The sequence below is a fragment of the Macaca mulatta genome, chromosome 18 (genome assembly GCF_049350105.2).
Source record: "Macaca mulatta isolate MMU2019108-1 chromosome 18, T2T-MMU8v2.0, whole genome shotgun sequence".
NCBI classification, from domain to species: Eukaryota; Metazoa; Chordata; class Mammalia; order Primates; family Cercopithecidae; genus Macaca; species Macaca mulatta.
The window spans coordinates 37,799,340-37,819,414 of NC_133423.1; the positions used below are offsets into that span (position 1 = coordinate 37,799,340).

At 36.2% G+C, this 20,075-nt stretch overlaps 1 protein-coding gene across 2 annotated transcripts in view; it reads left to right on the forward strand.

Moving 5' to 3' along the window:
- The first annotated feature begins 682 nt into the window (after positions 1-682).
- Positions 683-20,075, forward strand: part of STARD6 (StAR related lipid transfer domain containing 6) — a 36,400-nt gene continuing 17,007 nt past the window's right edge. Inside the window, exons 1-2 of one of the 2 annotated variants that reach the window (XM_015122023.3) lie at positions 683-772; positions 1,128-1,210. In XM_015122023.3, coding sequence (XP_014977509.1) covers positions 683-772; positions 1,128-1,210 — 173 coding nt within the window. The remainder of the gene's footprint in view (positions 773-1,127; positions 1,211-20,075) is intronic. The other variant, XM_015122024.3, reaches the window with a different exon arrangement.

Sequence of the window (20,075 nt, forward strand, 5' to 3'; positions counted from 1 at the left end):
ACAAGCAGAAAGAACAGCAAGTACAAAGAACCTGAAGTCAGAAATTGCTTGATTGTATTTGAGGAACAGCCAGGAGATCAAATGATTGGAGCTAAGTGAACAAGAAGAAGCCCGGTAGGAGGTATATTTGAAGAGGAAGCCAGGGGCAAGATCATGTAGTGCCACTGCTACTCACTTTAAAAAGATTAATCCTCAAGAACACATAACCAACAGCTCATGATGCTTCAGAAGAGAAAGGATGCATGATTAAACTGTTAGAAATTAAAATTATTTTTTGAATGTCTATAATATGCCAGGCACTGGATAGAACCTTAAGCATATCATCTCATTTAATCCTCACACTAATTCTACAAGACAGATATTATCCTGATTTTATACCTTGAGAAAAATGGAAAAACAGAAATACTAAGTAACATGCTTCACAGAATTAATAGGTGGCAGAGACAAGATATGACCCAGGTTTCTGATTCCAAAGTCTAGATTTTTCTACTATACCACAGTTTCTTGTTTGAAAGACTGTAAGCAGAGAGGGGTTCATGCATACATGCATTCATCAAGTAATTGTGTTCATTTCTATGTGATAGGCACTATAGAAATAATATTAAAATGTAAGATAGCACTTCTTAAGTTTTTATATGATTATATTCTTACCAGTTGTTTGTTTTTAAAACTTTGCAGACAGATGGACTACAAGGCAATTGCCCAAAAAACTGTCCAAGAAGTTTTAGGTTATACTCAAGATACATCAGGCTGGAAAGTGGTTAAAATTTCAGTAAGAAAATAAGTTAAAATATGTTTCAAGAGTTTGTTTTTAAGTAAGAAACAATTCATTGTAAAGATTTTTTTTTTTTAAAAAGTATTTTCTGTGCCAGGTGCAGTGGTGTGCACCTATAGTACCAACTACTCAGGAGGCTGAGACAGGAGGACTGCTTGAGCACAGGAGTTTGAGGCTGTCATGCACTATGATTGTGCCTGTGAATAGCCACTACACTACAGACTGGGCAACATAGTGAGACCCTGTCTCTGAAATATATATATATATATATATTTTTTTTTTTTCTTTTACCAACCAGAAAAAACGTTTTTTTACTTTTGTTTTTCATTTTCATTTTTCCTGCATTTGACAGCTAATTATTTGTGGATTTTTATTCCCCTTTGAGAAAAAGATAACTGTTTCCAGTAAGGCTTCTAGAAAATTCCATGGAAACCTGTGAGTACAATCTTCTATTTGCAAGTACTGTTTTAAATTCAATGCCATTGATATATCTGGAATTTCAGTGCTGCTTCATTAGCTATAATAAATTATTTTATAGTAATAAATAGAAATTATTGTCACTAGGCTGAAATGTGATATTAATACAGCAATTAGATACCATCTAATCTTCTATTTTCGAATCTGATGACAATCAGATAAAAAATCTCTTATAATTACTAATTCACTAAAATAGGACATTTTCACTTCAAGAAATAATTACTATAAGAGCAGATTGGTATTTTCTTGCTAACAGTAATATTTTATGGAATTTTAAACCCTTCATATGTCCATTAAATGAACCATTAACAAGTAAAGTTTATTTCTTCATTTTATTTTATTTTTTTGAGACAGGGTCTGGCTGTCACTAGACTGGAGTGCAGTGGCATAATCTCGGCTCACTGCTATCTCTGTCTCCTGGGCTCAAGCAGTCCTTCCACCTCGGCCTCCTGAATAGCTGGGACTACAGGTGCACACCACCACGCCCAACTAATTTTTTCATGTTTTTGTAGAGATGGGGTTGCCCAGGCTGGTCTCGAACTCCTAAGCTCAAGCGATCTGCCTGTCTTCGCTTCCCAAAGTGCTGGGATTACAGGTGTGGGCCACTGTGCCCGGCCTACTTCCTCATTTTAAATATGCATTTTTTTCTGTGTGCTTCTTTTAAATATACTTTTAAGGATCAAATTATTTCAAATACAAGTACCCTAAGGGAAAGTCTGTTGACTTTTTTTAGCTTAATCTTTCAGAGTTCATTTATTGCTCATGATAGTACATCAGGGCCATCAGATCATCATAAATTTTATTCATTTCCTTTCCTTTTGGTGTCCACTCCTTCTTTCAACTACCTCATTTTATGTTTCTTGGTTTTTTTAAATTTCACTAAAATTTACCTATATTATATTTCAACTCAATTTTTTACCATTGGACAAAGCTGATATGCTTTCTCCCACTCACTTTAACAATTATCAGGAAAATAATCCCTACCTTATCGAAATAATGATTCCAATAGAGGCACTTTCAAAAATAAACTGAGGGAGGAGTGGGTATGGTCAAGCCTAGGTACACTAGGGGAATTAACTTTTGGATAATATGGCTTTTTGGTATCTTACAGATCAGACCAGTGCAGACAGCAACCTTGGCATTTTTTAAAAGCTTGGAAGTTATTCATTTAGTCTACAAGTAATTATTGAGTATTTATATACAGGGTGCTATACAAATGCCTAGAGCCAAAGAATAGGTTCTGTTAAGCTGTTCTAAAGCTTTATTGGAAATTTTCATCAGAGGTATTTTACTCTTACATGCAAAACTAAACAGTTGGTACTTTTTGCACTCACAGTTTGAGTGAAATTTATATGCACTGTGTACTAGGTATTTATTGGTGCACAACAAATTATCCCATAACTTAGCTACTTAAACATTTATTATCTTATGGCTTCTCTGGATCAGGAATCCAGGAACAGCTTTGCTAGGTGCCTCTGCCTCAAGGAATCCACAAGGCTGTAATCAAGGTGTCAACTGGGCTTAGGTCTCATCTGAAGACTCGATTGAAGGAGGCTATGCTCCAAACTCACTCACATTGTTGTTGGCAAGATTCAGTCCCTCACGGGCTTGTTGGACTAAGGTCGTCAGTTCCTTGATGGCTCTTGGCTGGAAACTTCCTTAGTTCCTTGGCATATAGCCTCTCCACAGGGCTATTCAAAACATAGCAGTTTACTTCCCTCACAATGAGGGGGCTAGGAGACAGCAAGAAAGAGCAAATAAGGCAGAAGCCAATGTCTTTCTGCAGCCTAATTGCATAAGTGACATCCATCACTTTTGCAATATTCCTTATATTACAAGTGAATCACTAGATCCAGCCCTGACACAAAGGGAGGAGATTACACAGAATGTCAGTACCAGGAGGTGGGGTTTATTGGGGATCACTTTAGAGGCTGCCTACTGCACAATGGTTTTGGAAAACTGTCTTTTGATTCTGTTTTATAGTTGAGCTATAGTCTATTAAGTATCAAACAGCTTTAAATTTAACATTGATTTTAAAAGTACATGAAGCTCCATTTTACATGCATATTTTCTCCAGCATGACTCACTGCCTAGCCTAATTTTGTACATTTTTATGTACGTAAGGAGAGTATAATGAAAGTAGTTTATATTTGTCAATATGTATTTTTTTCAAAATCAGCTATGGCAAGTATTTAGGTTCTTGTAAAATAAATCAAGCAGAATATGTTAGCTCATTTGAAGTTTACCTTCCCCAACCAGAAGTGAAAAGAAAGTGAGATTTTTATCAAATAGGGAGCAAAGATAGGGAACCTTAAAATTTTTTGGTGCTTCAAACAAAGCTTCATGGCTTTATTTTAAAAGTCAGGAATAAAAAGGAAACAAGAAATATGTGCATATGAATTTAGAATGGGCAACTAAATATAAACACTATACACTTTGGAGATATATGGTAGGTCCAGTGCAGTCTGCCAAACTAGCATCTGAGAGAAATGTAATACCTTAAAATGCCTTTTGGAAAAAAAGTGGGTTGCGCTGTCAAATAAGTTTCTAAAACACTTCATACTATATTATCTTTTTATTTTTCTATTTTCTTTTTTTGAAATAGGGTCTTGCTCTGTCACCCAAGCTGGAGTACAGTGGTGCCATCGTAGCTCACTGCAGCCTCTGTCTCTCACCTCAGCCTCCCAAGTAGCTGGGACTACAGGTGTGCACCACCACACCTGGATAATTATTATTTATTTTTAGTAGAGATAAAGTCTCACTGTATTGCCTAAGCTGACCTTCAGCTCCTGAGCTCAAGCACTCCTCCCATTCCATCCTCCCAAAGTGCTGGGATTACAGGTGTAGGCCACCATGCCAGGAAAGATTCACTCTAAGGTTCAGAGAAGTCGTGAAGTAAAAAATTTGTTTAACTTCAATTCAAATTTTTCCAATTTTTCCAATTTTTTTTTTTTTAACCAAGAAGGTGCTTATAAAACGGCCAACAGAAAGGATGATTGACCTCAGATTTGGATTCTGATAGAGGCTTTAAGTGACCAAATATTTACAGAGAAAAGGAGGTTAATTTTCGTTATTATTCTGTTGCCATCCTAGTGCAAGCTGCCATCATCTCTCAATGGATTATTTTAGTAACCTCCTAATCTCCTTGTGTCTACTCTTATTCAACTACATCCCACTCTTTACACAATGGCCAAAGTATATTTTTAAAATTATCATTCAGATTGTGTCACTTTGCTGCCTAAAATCTTCTAAAGGTATCCCATTGTATCTAAAAGTCCAGAAGAATTCTGCAAACTGAGACTTTGGGATAAGATGGGAGATAGGAGGCAGGGCCAATATGCAGCTCCCACTTGGACATACAGAACAGCCTGTGGGGTCTCACACCATGAACTTGTGCTCCAAGAACTACTGCAGGAACATACCAAGAAAACCAAAGGAATACACAGACCTTTGAAAGAAGCAGCACACCGCTGCAAATTCCATGAGACAGGTGAAAAACTGTGAGTTCCCAAAGTGTGGGAGGGGGAAAACCTGCCTCCAAACACACATCCCCACTGGGGAATCTGAAAATCCAGATCATGGGAGAGGGATATAACCATACCTAGAGATGAAATGTATTTAAGAAGCTGAGTGAAATATAAAAGCAAAAGCAGTGGCAGGAAGTGCTTTGCAGGCACTCTCAGTGTCCAGCTTGAGCCCAGGGAAGCCATCCATGACTATGTGTCACAGGGGCCCTCAGAGAAGGCAGCCAGTGGAATTAGGGAGGGGTCACAGGGTGAAAGAAACTCCCAACTGAAATTAGGAATAATTTTGATGAGGCAAAAATTTTGTTGAGCAGAATCAGTGGGGTTGGGGCCGCCCGGAGTGCTGCAAATGGGAACTGCTACAGATACAAGTGTGGGAGTCACCACCAACGGAGTGGGCAGGCAGGGAGGGGCAAGTTCCAAAAACCTTGCTTACCTTCTTAGCAGGGAAGCTCATGACCTGGGGCAAAGTCCGAGTAGGGCACTATGGGAGCAAGACCGGCCTCACCAACTGCGTGGGAGCTGGGTGAGACCCTTCCTACCTGCTATCACTTATTTCTCTGCCAAACTATATGACACAGCAGAAGGCAGCCACAGTTGCCTCTATAACATAACCCCATTGGCTGAGGACCACCCCCCTATTCCCCACAGTGGCCACAGCAAGCCCTTCCCAAGGAGAGTCTGAGGCCAGATCTGCCTAATCCTGACCCCACCTTATGGTATTCCTCCCCCCTGGTAATCGAACACAAAAGACAGAAACACTTGAGAGCTTTATGGCCCTGCCCATTGCCTAAGAAACCAAAATACCTACCCTGGCCAACTTGGGGCAAGCTTAGATCCCCCTACTACTGGTGCTCTCTTGAAAGCACCACCTCCTGGCTAGGGGCCAACTAAGGCCATTACAGCAACTCATGACAGTATAACCCTTATCCTAGGGGAAGACGAGCTACTTCCAGGATGTTCCTGGAACATCCTGTCTAACCAGAGGTCCTGAGTGCGTCCACATGACAACTTCACTGCACCATAACCAGCATTTGAGAAAGCCAGCACCCGAAACATATCTACAACCAAGGACTCTCACAAAGTCTACTTTACTTCCCTGCCACTTCCACCAGAGCAGATGTGGTATCTATGGCTGCAGACCTGAAGACTGATCACATTACAGGCCTCTTAACAGACATTCCCCAGCCACAGCCCAGAGCCTTGTAGCCCTGCTGGGTGGCTAGACCAAGAAAAGCAATAACAATCACTTCAATCTGGCTCTCAGGAAGCCCCATCCCTAGGGTAAGGGTAAAGAGCATTCCACTGAAATAGTAGACCCAAATAAGAAGAAACAAAAAAAGTAATTCTGGTAATCTGACAAAACAGGGTTCTATAACACCTCCAAAAGATCATACCAGTTCTCTAGCAATGGATCCAACCCAAGAAGAAATCTGTGGGTTGCCATATAAAGAATTCAGAAGGTTGATTATTAAGCTACTCAAGGAGATACCAGAGAAAGATGAAAAGCAACTTAAAGAAATTTTTTCAAAAATACAGGAAATGGATGAAAAAATCTCCAGAGAAATAGATATCATAAAAAAAATCACAACTTCTGGAAATGAAAGACACAGAGAAATACAAAATGTACTGGAAAGTTTCAACAACAGACTAGAACAAGTAGAAGAAAGAACTTCAGAACTCAATACAAGCCTTTCAAATCAACCCAATCAGACAAAGACACAGAAAAAAAGAATTTTTAAAAGCTGGGACCAGGCACAGTGGCTCACACCCATAATCCCAGCATTTTGGGAGGCTGAGGTGGGTGGATCACCTGAACTCAGGAGTTTGAGACCAGTCTGGGCAACATGGCAAAACCTATCTCTAGTAAAAATACAGAATATTAGCTGGGCATGGTAGTGGATGCCTGTGCTCCCAGCTGCTTGAGAAGCTGAGATGGGAGGATCACTTGAGCTTGGAAGGTGGAGGTTGCAGTGAACCAAGATCACACCACTGCACTCCAGCCTGGGTGACAGAGTGAGACCTTGTCTCAAAGAAACAAAAAACAAAAAAAAAGGACAAAGCCTCCAAGGTATTTGGAATTATGTTAAATGGCCAAACCTAAGAATAATTGGTGTTCCTGAGGAAGAAGAGAAATCTAAAAGTTTGCAAAACTTATTTGAGGGAATAATTGAGAAAAACTTCCCTGGCCTTGCTAGAGATCTATACATCTAAATATGAGAAGCTCAAAGAACACCTGGAAAATTCATTGCAAAAAGATCATCACCTAAGCACATAGTCATTAGGTTATCTAAAGTCAAAATGAAGGAAAAAATCTTAAGAGCTGTGAGACAAAAGCATCAGATAACCTATAAAGGAAAACCTATCAGATTAACAGCAGATATTTCAGCAGAAACCTTCCAAGCCAGAAGGAAGTGTTGTCCCATCTTTAGCCTCCTGAAACAAAATAATTGTCAGCCAAGAATTTTGTATTCAGCAAAAGTTAGCTTCATAAATGAAGGAGAGCTGAAGTCTTTTTCAGACAAACAAATGCTGAGAGAATTTGCCACTACCAAGCCAGCACTACAAGAAATGCTACAAGGAGTTCTAAATCTTGAAACAAAACCTTGAAATACACCAAAATAGGACTTCCTTAAAGCATAAATCTCACAGGGCCTATAAAACAATAACATACACACACACCAAAAAAGGTATTAAAACAATAACTAGCATGATGAATAGAACATTACCTCACATCTCAGTACTAACATTGAATGTAAATGTCTCAAATGCTTCACTGAAAAAATACAGAATTCAGAAAGGACAAAAATTTATCAACCAAGTATCTGCTGTCTTCAAGAGACCTAACACATAAGGTCTCACATAAAATTAAGGTAAAGGGGTGGAAAAAGATATCCCATGCAAATGAAAACCAAAAGCAGCAGGAATAGCTATTCTTATATCAGAAAAAAACAGACTTTAAAGCAAAAACAGCTTTAAGATACAAAGAGGGACATTGTGTAATAATAAAAGGATTAGTCTAATAGGAAAATATCACAATCCTAAATATATACACACCTAACACTGGAACTCCCACATTTATAAGACAATTACTACTAGACCTAAGATACAAGATAGACAGCAGCACAATAATAGTGGGAGATTTCAATACTCCACTCATAGCACTAGATAGGTCATCAAGACAGGAAGTCAACAAGGAGACAATGGGCTTAAACTAGTAGCATATAACAAATGGACTTAACAGATATTTACAGAAAATTCTTTTTTTTTTTTTTTTTTTTTTTTGAGACGGAGTCTTGCTCTGTCCCCCAGGCTGGAGTGCAGTGGCGCGATCTCAGCTCACTGCAAGCTCTGCCTCCCGGGTTCCTGCCATTCTCCTGCCTCAGCCTCCTGAGTAGCTGGGACTACAGGCGCCCGCCACCACGCTCGGCTAATTTTTTTTGTATTTTTAGTAGAGACGGGGTTTCACCATTTTAGCCAGGATGGTCTCGATCTCCTGACCTTGTGATCCACCCGCCTCGGCCTCCCAAAGTGCTGTGATTACAGGCGTGAGCCACCACGCCCGGCCTTATTTACAGAAAATTCTACCCAACAACTGCAGAATATGTGTTCTTTTCATCAGCACATGGAACATTCTCTAAGACCATATGATAGGTCATAAAACAAGTGTCAATAAATTTAAGAAAATCAAAATTACATCAAATATCCTCTCACACCATAGTGGTATAAAACTGGAAATTCCAAAAGGAATCCTAAAACTGTGCAAATACATAGAAATTAAATAATCTGCTCTTGAACGATCTTTGAGTCACCAATGAAATCAAGATGGAAATTTTAAAATTATTTGAACTGAACAATAATAGTGACACAACTTATCAAAACCTCTGGGTGATGCTAAGAGGAAAGTATATAGCATTAAATGCCTACATTAGAAAGCCTGAAAGAGCACAAATAGACACTCTAAGCTCACACCTCAAGGAACTAGAGAAACATGAATAAGCCAAACCCAAACACAGCAGAAGAAAAAAATGACAAAAATCAAAGCAAAAGTCAATGAAATTGGGACAAAAAAAATTACAAAGCATAAATGAAACAAAAAGCTAGTTCTTTGAAAAGAAAAAATTGACAGACCATTGGTAAGATTAACCAAGAAAAGAAGAGAGAAGATCCAAATAAGCTCAATTAGAAATGAAATGGGAGATATTACAGCCGATACTACAGAAATACAAAAAGATCATTCAGGGCTCCTGTGAATGCCTTTACAGGCACAAGCTAGAAAATAGAGGAGATCAATAAATTCTGGGAAAAAATACAACCATCCTAGATTAAATCAGGAAGAAATAGAAAATCTGAAAGAAAAAAAAAAAACAATAACAAGTAGCAAGATTGAAACAATATTTTTTAATTGCCAACAAAAAAGTCCAGAATGAGATGGATTCACAGCTGAATTTTATCAGACATTCAAAGAAAATTGGTATGATCTTACTGAAACTATTCCAAAAGATAGAGAAGAAGGAATCCTCCCTTCATTCCATGAGGCCAGTATCACCCTAATAACAAAACCAGGAAAAGACATTAAAAAAAAAGACCAATATTCCTGATTAACACAAATGCAACAATCCTCAAGAAAATACTAGCTAGCCAAATCCAACAGTATATCAAAAAGATGATATATACCATGATCGAATGTGTTTCATACCCAGGATGTGGGGATGGTTTAACATACCCAAGTCAATAAATGTGATACATCACATAAGCAAAATTAAAACAAAAATTTTGATCATCTCAATAGATGCAGAAAAAGCACTGGACAAAATTCAGCATCCCTTTATGATTAAAATCTTCAACAAAATAGTCATAGAAGGAACTTTCCTCAAAGTAATAAAAGCCATCTATAATAAACCCACAGTCAACATTATACTGAACAGGGAAAAGTTGAAAGCATTCCTCCTGTAAACTGGAACAGAAAAGGATGCCCATTTTCACCACTTCTATTCAACATAGTACTGGAAGTCCTAGCCAGAGCAATCATGCAAATGGGTAAAGAGGAAGACAGACTGTCACTGTTGATCAATGATATGATTGTACACCTATAAAACCCTAATGACTCATCCAAAAAGGTCCTAGATCTCATAATTGAATAAAGTTGCAGGATACAAAGTCAGTATACACAAATCAGTAGCACTGCTATGCAGCAACAATGACCAAGCTGAGAATGAAATAAAGAATTCAACCCCTTTTTCAGTCACTGCAAAAAAAGAAATACTTAAAAATATATCTAACCAAGGAGGGTGGGAGATCTCTACAAGGAAAACTGCAGAACACTGCTGAAAGAAATCACTGACTACACAAACAAATGGAAACACATCCCATGCTCATGGATGAGTAGAATCAGTATTGTGAAAATGACCCTACTGCCAAAAGCAGTCCACAGATTCAATGCAATTCCCAACAAAGTCTCATCATCATTCTTCATAGAACTAGAAAAAAAAATCCTAAAATTCGTATGGAACCAAAAAAGAATCCACATAGCCAAAGCAAAACTTAGCAAAAGGAATAAATCTGGAGGCACCACATTAAGCAACTTCAAACTATTCTACAAGGCTCTAGTTGCCAAATACCATGGGACTAGTATAAAAACAGGCACATAGACCAATGGAACAGAATAGAGAACACAGAAATAAAGCCAAATACTCACAGCCAACTGATCCACAACAAAGCAAACAAAAACATAAAGTGGGGAAAGAACACCCTATTCAACAAATGGTGCTGGGATAATTGGCAAGCTACATGTAGAAGAATGAAACTGGATCTTCATCCCTTATCATTTACAAAAATGTACTCAAGATGGATCAAAGACTTAAATTTAAGACCTGAAACCATGAAAACTCTAGAAAATAATACTGGAAAAACTCTTCTAGACATTGGCTTAGGCAAAAAGTTCATCAAGAACTCAAAAGCAAATGCAACAAAACCAAAAATAAATAGATGGGACCTAATTAAACTAAAAGCCTTCTGCATAGCAAAAGAAATAATCAGCAGAGTAAACAGATAAACCACAGAATGGGGGAAAATATTCACAAACTATACATCCAACAAAAGACTAATATCCAGAATCTATAAGAACTCAAACAAATCAGCAAGTAAGAAACAAATAATCCCATCAAAACGTAGTCAAAGGACATGAATAGACAATTCTCAAAAGAAGATATACAAATGGCCAACAAACATATATTAAAAAAAAATGCTCAATGTCACTAATTACCAAGGGAGTGAAAATTAAAACCACAATGAGATATCATCTTACCCCTGCAAGAATGGCCATAATTTAAAAATCAAAAAATAATACATTTTGGCATGGATGTGAAAAGGGAACACTTTTACACTGCTGGTGGGAATGTAAATTAGTACAACCACTACAGAAAACGGTATGGAGATTCCTTGAAGAACTAAGAGTAGAACTACCATTTGATCCAGCAACCCCACTACTGGGTATGTATGCAGAGGAAAAGAACTCATTATATGAAAAAGACACATGCACACACATGCTTATAGCAGCACAATTTGCAATTGCAATTATATGGAACCAATTAGTGGATAAAGAAAATGTGGTATATATAAACCATGGAACACTACTCAGTTATAAAAAGTAACAAAATAATGACATTCAGAGCAACCTGAATGGAGTTGGAGACCATTATTCTAAGTGAAGTAACTCAGGAATGGAAAACCAAACATCATATTTTCCCACCTATAAATGAAAGCTAAGCTATGATAACACAAAGGCATAAGAATGATATAATGGACTTTGGGGACTCCAGGGAAAGGGTGAGAGGAGGATGATGGATAAAAGACTACACATTGGGTACCGTGTACACTGCTCAGGTGATGGGTGCACCAAAATCTCAAGAAATTACCACCAAAGAATTTATCCATGTAGCCAAAAACCACCTGTTTCCCCAAAACCTATTGAAATAAGTCCAAAGATTTTATCATGACCTGCAGGTAACTATCTGGGCCCTGCTAACCTCTCTGACCTCATTTCTGACCACTTCTCTTCATTGTCCCTGTGTTACAGCCACAATGAACTTCTGTTGTTTGAATGCACTGAACTTAAACCCATCTCAGAGCCTTTTTAGTTGCTCTTCTCTTGCCTGGCAAGCTATTCCCCAAAATGTTTCCAAGGCTAATGTCATGTTTATTTTCAAGATTTCAGTTTCATTGTCTCCTCTTCAGAATGACCCTAGCCACATGGCCAAAGTTTCCAAATAGACACACACTCAACCTCTATTAACTACACTGTTCTGCTATTATCTTCTTCATAGCACTTTTCACTATATGAAATTTATTTTCTTTGTTTTCTTATGTATTATATGTCTCTCTTATTAGAATACAAACTTGATGAGGATACTAACTTTAATAGTCACCAGACTAGAGATAAATCACTTGTGTTCACTGCAGTATCCCTAGCACTAGAACAGTGTCTCTCACTAAGACACTCAATAAATATTTATTGAATGAATTTATGGACTTTAGTTATATTATACTGGCTAGCAAATGGAAAGTTATATATTTTATAACTGCAGTACAAAAAAAACTCAAGATAATTTTTCAACACTTATGCCTTTTCTTAATAATTTGCCACTCATAAAGGGCCTTTTGTGGTTACCTTTAAGCATTTGCCTGAAAGAGGGGCAGTTCTTTGGTTGGAATTTCATTCCTTTCTGCTCTTAAGGGATGAAATATAGACCTACCAGCACACGGGTCTACACATTTCTCTCAGTGTTAGAAGCAGTGAACAGTAATGTCTTACTATATGTCAGGCACTATGCTAAATACTTTTCTTTCATTTTCTAAATGTATTTCTCATATTTCCCACAATGTAAGCACTGTTATTTTCCCCATTTTACAAATGAATAAGGGCCTGTGTAAGTTACTATCTCCAAGTCACCTAGCTAGTGTTAGTGAGACAAAAACTTAGACACCAAGACTTTACCTCAGAGGCTGTACTTTCTTAATCATAATTCTCTCTGACCTCATCAAAACTGTCAGATGTATCTGTGGAATAATGAAGGCAGAGTTTCCAGAGATGGATTCTAGCAGAATGTGCGTTTTCTGCCTTTATGCACTTCATGCTTGTTTAGCGTACTACTTTCTCCTCCATCATTACTACTTATTACCACCATCATTACCACCACTACATTTAATCCTCTATTCTACCTTCTGAGGCAGATGTGTGAGACAGTTTGTAAGTTTTATAAATTAAAGCATTCAGGTTTAAACAGGTTGTATTAGTTCATTTTCACACTACTGATAAAGACATACCCAAGACTGGGCAGTTTACCAAAGAAAGAGGTCTAATGGACTCACAGTTCCATGTAGTTGGGGAGGTCTCATAATCATGGGAGAAGGTGAAAGTCATGTCTTACATGGCAGCAGACAAGAGAGGATTGAGAGACAAGTGAAAGGGGAAACCCCTTATAAAAAACATCAGCTCTCATGAGACTTATTCACTACCACAAGAACAGTATGGGGGAAACCGCCTCCGTGATTCAATTATCTTCCACCAGGTCTCCCTACAACACATGGGAATTATGAGAGCTACAATTCCAAGATGAGATTTGGGTGGGGATACAGAACCAAACCATATCACAGGTTAAACACTTTTTAAAGTAACAAATGTAATTAATAAAGTTGCTGTGACCAAAATAAAGAGTTCTAACAGCTCAGGATTCATCCTGTTCTACATAATGTGTAGATATATTTGGAGGAACAATGAAAACCCCCCCAGTTTAATATCTTCTTAAACCTGGTTCAGTATCTTCCCAAAGTTAAAATTTTTCTTAACTACAAAAATAATTCAGATATTATTAATATAATAATTTGGAAAGTGTTGTTCAAACTCTGCTGCCATTCCATTTTATGAAAAACTTAAGGAACAAAAAGTTATGTTGTTCAATGATGAATATTGTAGCACTATTTTAAAAATAGAATTTGGGGTTTATATTAGGTCATTTCACACAATTCTCTATTTCACAAATAAAAAATCAGTAACATCAGTATCATCAATAACTCCACCATTAACATCAGCTGGTTTATAATTAATACTGGGTGTGGGCAGAGCAGGAAATTGGGAAATATATTTATAATGAATAAATACAAATTGATAATTAAGAGATATGATAACAAAATAATTACTGATGACTAGTTTATAAATTACTGAATCATCTTATTTTGGTTTGCAGGTTAGAGCAAGTTATTTAGATAAAATATAGGTTTTCTACCTACTCTAGAGACATTAAGAATTTTTGTTGTAATTGTTTTTATGCAATAGATTAGATGAGAAATAAATCTAGTGTCATTCTCTAATTCAGAAAAAAGAACTTGTGGAACTAATTCACTTTTAACAATTTTATTGAGATAATTTATGTACCCTAAATTTCACCTACTTTAAGTGTACAATTCTGTGTTTGTTAGTATATATACAGAGTTGTACCAGGATCACCATAATTTCATTTAGAACATTCTCCTCAACCAGAAAGAAACTTGTGCCTACTAGCATTTACTTCCCATTATCCAATTCACCCCAGCCCCAGGTGACTAGGTGACAGTTTCTGCCTTTTATATTTGCCTATTCTGGACATGTCATAAAGGAGATCATATGCTCTGTGATCTTTTGTGACTTGCTTCTTTCACAAAATCTTTTATCATGTTTTTGAGGTTCATCCATGTTGCAGCTTGTGTCAGTACGTCATTTCTTTTTATTGCAGAATAATGTTCTATGGTACGGATATGCCACATTTGGTTTATCTATTCATCAGTTAATATACATTTAGCTTCCATCTTTTAGGTATTATAAATAATGCTGTTATGAAATTTGTGTACACATTTTTGTGTGGACATATATTTTTATTTCTCTTGGCTATAGATCTAGGACTGGAATTGCTAGATCATATGGCAATTCTATGTTTAATATTTTGAAGAACTACCAGACCATTTTAGAGAGTGGCCACACCATTTTATATTCCTAACAGCAGTGGTTCCAATTTCTCCACCTCTTCAGCAACATTTTTCATATCTGTCTTCTTGATTATAGCTATCCTAGTTGGGTATGTAATGGTGTCTCATTGTGAATTTGATTTGCATGTCCTTAATGACTTGTGACCATAAGCTTCTTATTACATGCATATTGACCATTCATATATCTTCTTTAGATAAATATTTATCCAAACTCTTTTTTTAAAAACTGGGTTGGTTTTTTATTGTTGAGTTGGAAGAATTATTTATACATTCTGGATATGACTTTAGTATCACATATATGATTTGCAACTATTTTCTCCCATTCTGTAGGTTTCTTCTCACTTTCTTGATGGTGTCCTTTGAAGCACAATTTTTACAAATTTTGCTGAAGTTCAATTTATCAGTCTTCTGTTGTGTTATTTGTTCTGTTGGTGTTGAATTCAAGAACTAATTGTCTGACCCACAGTCACAAAGATTTATCCCTAGGAATCTATGGTTTTATTTCTTACATAAAGATCTGTTGTGATCAGTTTGAGTTAATTTTCTGTATGGTGTGAGGTAGGAATCCAATTCAATGTCTTTGCATGTAAATGTCCAATTGTCCCAGCACTATTTGTTGCAGATTCTTCTTTCCCCATTGCATTGTTTAGGCTCCTTTGTCAAAAATCAATTGACCATATACGTTAGGAGTTTCCTTTGGGTGCTCAATTATATTCAATTGATCTCTATGTCTATCCTTATGTCAATACCACACAACCTTCATTACTATAGCCTTTTAGTAAGTTTTGAAATTAAGAAGTGTGAGTCCTCCAACTTTTCTCTTTTTCAAGTCTTGGCTATACTGGTTCCCTTGCATTTCCATATGAATTTTAGACACTCCAGCCTGGGCAACAGAGCAAGACTCCATCTCAAGAAAAAAGTCAGCTGGGATTTTAACAAAGATGCTTTGACTCTGTAGTTCAATTTGGAGAATTATTGCCATTTTAAAAATATTGAGTCTTCCAATACCTGAACATAGGATGTCTCTGTTTATTTTGAGCTTCTCTAACTTCTTTCAAAATGTTTTATAAGTTTCAGTATATATCTTAAACTTTTTCTTTTTTTTTTTTATTTTACTCTAACACCATTCAATGACTTTTGTTAAATTTATTTCAAGGCTTTAATCTTTTCGATGTTATTGTAAATGGAATTGTTTTCTGAATTACTTTAAAAAAATTTTTAATCCCAGTATATAGAAATAAAATTGATTTTTGTATATTGATTTTGTATCCTGAGGCATTACTGGACTTATTAGTTGTATTATTTTAGTGAATTCTGTTGTTTTTTCTGTATATAAAAATCATGTCATGAAGAGTTTGACTTCTTCCTTTCCAATCTGGATAACTTTTATTTCTTTTCCTAACCTAACTGCCTGGGTTAGTACCTCCAGGACAATGTTTAATAGCAGTGACAAGAGTGGACATCCTTGTCTTATTCCTGATCTTAATAGAAAAGTATTTAGTTTTTCACCATTAAGTATGATGTTAGTAGTAGTGGACTTTTCTTTTTTCTTTTTCTTTTTCTTTTCTTTTCTTTTTTTTTTTTTTTTTTTTTTTTTTTTTGAGATGGAGTCTCGCTCTGTCGCCCAGGCTGGAGTGCAGTGGCACAATCTTGGCTCACTGCAAGCTCTGCCTCCCGGGTTCACGCCATTCTCCGGCCTCAGCCTCCGGTGTAGCTGGGACTACAGGCACCAGCCACTGAATCCGGCTAATTTTTTGTATTTTTAGTAGAGACGGGGTTTCACCGTGTTAGGCAGGATGGTCTCATCTCCTGACCTCGTGATCCGCCCATCTCGGCCTCCCAAAATGCTGGGATTACAGGCTTGAGCCACCGCGCCCGGCAGCAGTGGATTTTTCATAGATCCCCTTTATCAAGTTGAGGACATTTCCCTATACCCCTCATTTTATGAATGCTTTATCCTGAATGGGTGTTGGATATCGATTGAAATGATGTGGGTTTGTTATTTAGCCTGTTAAAATTGTGTATTATAATAATTGATAATTCATAGGGTAAACCAACCTTACATTCTAGGATAAATCCCGTTTAGTCATGGTTTATAATCCTTTTTATACATTGCTAGATTTGGTAGGCTAGTACTTTGTTGAAGGTTTTTGCATATATATTCATAAGAGATACTGGGGTATAGTTTTTTTTTTATGATGTCTTTATCTGGTTTTGATATCAAGCTAAAATTTGTTTGGGAAATGTTTCCTCCTCTTTTATTTTCTGGAATAGTTTGTGAAGAATTTATGTAAAAATTTTTCTTTAAATGTTTGATCAGATTCATCGGTGAAGCCATCTGAGCATGGGCTCTTTTTATGGGGATTATTTGGATTACTAATTCAATCTCTGTCTTGTTATAGATAATTAAGATGTTCTATTGCTTCTTAGTTTCAGTAATTTGTGCTTTTCTAGGATGTTGTCCCTTTCATCTAAGCTATCTAATTTGTTGACACATCATTATTCTCTTACAACCCTTTTTGTTTGTATAGGGTCAGTAGTCCTCACTTTCAGTCTTTATTTTAGTTGAGTCTATTCTCTTTTTTTGCTTAGTCCATCTAGCTAAACATTTATCAATTCTGTTTATCTTTTTCAGAGATACAACTTGTGTTTTTGTTGATTTTCTTATTTTTCTATTCTCAATTTCAGTACTTTCTACTGTAATCCTTATTATTTCCTGCCTTCTGCTAGCTTTGGGTTTAGGTTGCTCTTCTTTTTCTAGTTTCCTAAAATTAAAGGCTAGGTTATTGATTTCAGAACTTAAAAAAAAAAAAATAGACATTTACAGCTATAAATTTTCCTGTAAGTACTGCTTTTGCAGCATCCTGTAAGTTTTGGCATGCTGGGTTTTCATTTTTATTTATCTCAAATTATTCCCTAATTTTTCTTTGACTTAATTTTTCTTCTTTGACTTACTGGTTATTTAAGAATGTTTTGTTTAATTTCTGCATATTTGTGAATTTCCCAAATTTCTGTTGTTAAAATTTAATTCCACTGTGATGGAAAAAAATACTGTGTAAAATTTCAATCCTTGAATTTGAGACTTGTTTCATTGCCTGAATGATGGTCTCTCTTGGAGAATGTACCAGATGCACTTGAGAAGAATATGTATTCCGCTATTTTTAGGAGTATTCCATAGGTGTCTCTTAGATCTAGTGTTGTTCAAGTCTTCGATATTCTTGCTGATTTTCTTCTGATTGTTTCGTTCACTATTGAACATGACCTGGGCCTGGCGCAGTGGCTCACGCCTGTAATCCCAGCACTTTGGGAGGCCGAGGTGGGCAGATCATGAGGTCCCGAGATCGAGACCATCCTGGCTAACACGGTGAAATCCGTCTCTACTAAAAACACAAAAAATTAGCCGGGTGTGGTGGTGGGCGCCTGTAGTCCCAGCTACTTGGGAGGCTGAGGCAGGAGAATGGCTTGAACCTGGGAGGGGGAGCCTGCAGTGAGCCGATATTGCGCCCCTGCATTCCAGCCTGGGCGACAGAGGGAGACTCCATCTCAAAAAAGAAAAAAGAAAATGACCTATTGAGGTCTCTAATTATTATTGTGAAATTATCTATTTCTCCCTTGAGATATGTCCATTTTCTCTTTATGTATTTGGGCTCTATCATTAGATGAATATATGTTTATAATTATTACATCTTCCGAACCGGTTAACCCTTTTATCATTATAATATATCTTTCTTTATCTCTGCTAATAGTTTTTATCTTAAAGTCTACTTCATCTGATACCAGTAGAGTCACCTCAGCTCACTATGGTTCCATTTGCATGGTGTATCTTTTTAAGACCTTTTACATTCACCTATATGTATCTTTGAATTTAAAGAGTATCTTTTGTAGACAGCAAGCATATAGTTGGAACTTGTTTGGGGTTAAAAGAAATACTGTCGACAATCTCTACCTCCTGAGTGGCTTGTTTAATCCTGTCACACCTAATGTTATTGTTATGTGGTTGTATTTATGTCTGTCATTTTTCCTGTATTTCAAAAATTTATTTTGTTTTCTGTATGTCTCATGACTATTTTGTTCCTCTGCTCTTTTACTATCTTTTGTATTAAGTAGGCTTTGTCAAGTGTAACATCTTTAATTCCTTTAATAATTTTTTGAACCACATTTTTTGGTTATTTTCTCAGTAATAACTCTAGGAGCTACAATATATATTTTAACTCATCAGAATCTACTGCAGATGTATACAAACTTAATTCCACTAAGATATAAAAGCTTTACTTCTATATAGTTCCAGCCCCTTCCCCAACATTTTGTACTGTTTTTTGTTGTACATATTATGTCTACATATGTTACAAATACCATATTGTTATAATTATTGCTTTATATATTATATTTTAAAGAAGTTAATAGGAGAATACAAACATCCTTAAAGATATTTCTATCTTACCCTTCTAAATACACATATATATCTGTAAGAATACATCTATATAGGAATATAGCTGTAGAAATATGTTCTTTCTTATTTACCATTTCTGGTTCTCTTCATTTGTTTCTATGGATTTGACTTACTATCTGCTGTTATTTTTTTATTCAAATATAGCTTTATTTCCATCCCCCTCTGTTGTGTTTATTGTTAATTATATCTATATGTTATAAGCCCAATAAAATGTTATCGATATTGTTTTATGAAATTGTCTTTAATCAGTTAATAGAAGAAAGGGGAAGAAATATTTAATTATACTGTCTTGTAACATTAGTTACACACTATTGTTACTGTAACTCTTTATTTGTAAGGATTTGAATTACTATTTTGTGTCTCTTCCTTTCGCCTGAAAAACTTCCCTTTAGTATTTTTTGTAAGGCAGGACTACTACCAATAAATTCTCTCAGTTTTTCTTTATCTCAGAATGTCTTTGTTTAACCTTTATTTTTGAAAGATAACTTGGCTGGATATATAATTCTTTTTTGGTAGCTTTTTTTCTTCAACTCTTTAAATGTCATTTACTTCCTTCTGGCCTCCATTGTTTCTAATGACATGCCAGCTGTCAGTCTTATTATGGTTCCCTTCTATGTAATGCCTTTTTTTTTTTTAACTGCTTTCAAGGCTTTATTTTTATTTTCACGTTCAGGTTTTTGACTATGATATATCTGGAGGTGGATGTTTTTCCACCTGTACTACTTAGAATTCAATGAACTTCTTGAATGTAGTGTTTTCCTACAAATTTGTAGAAATTTTAGTTATTATTTTATTTCTATATTTTTGTGCATATTTTTCTTTTTCTCTA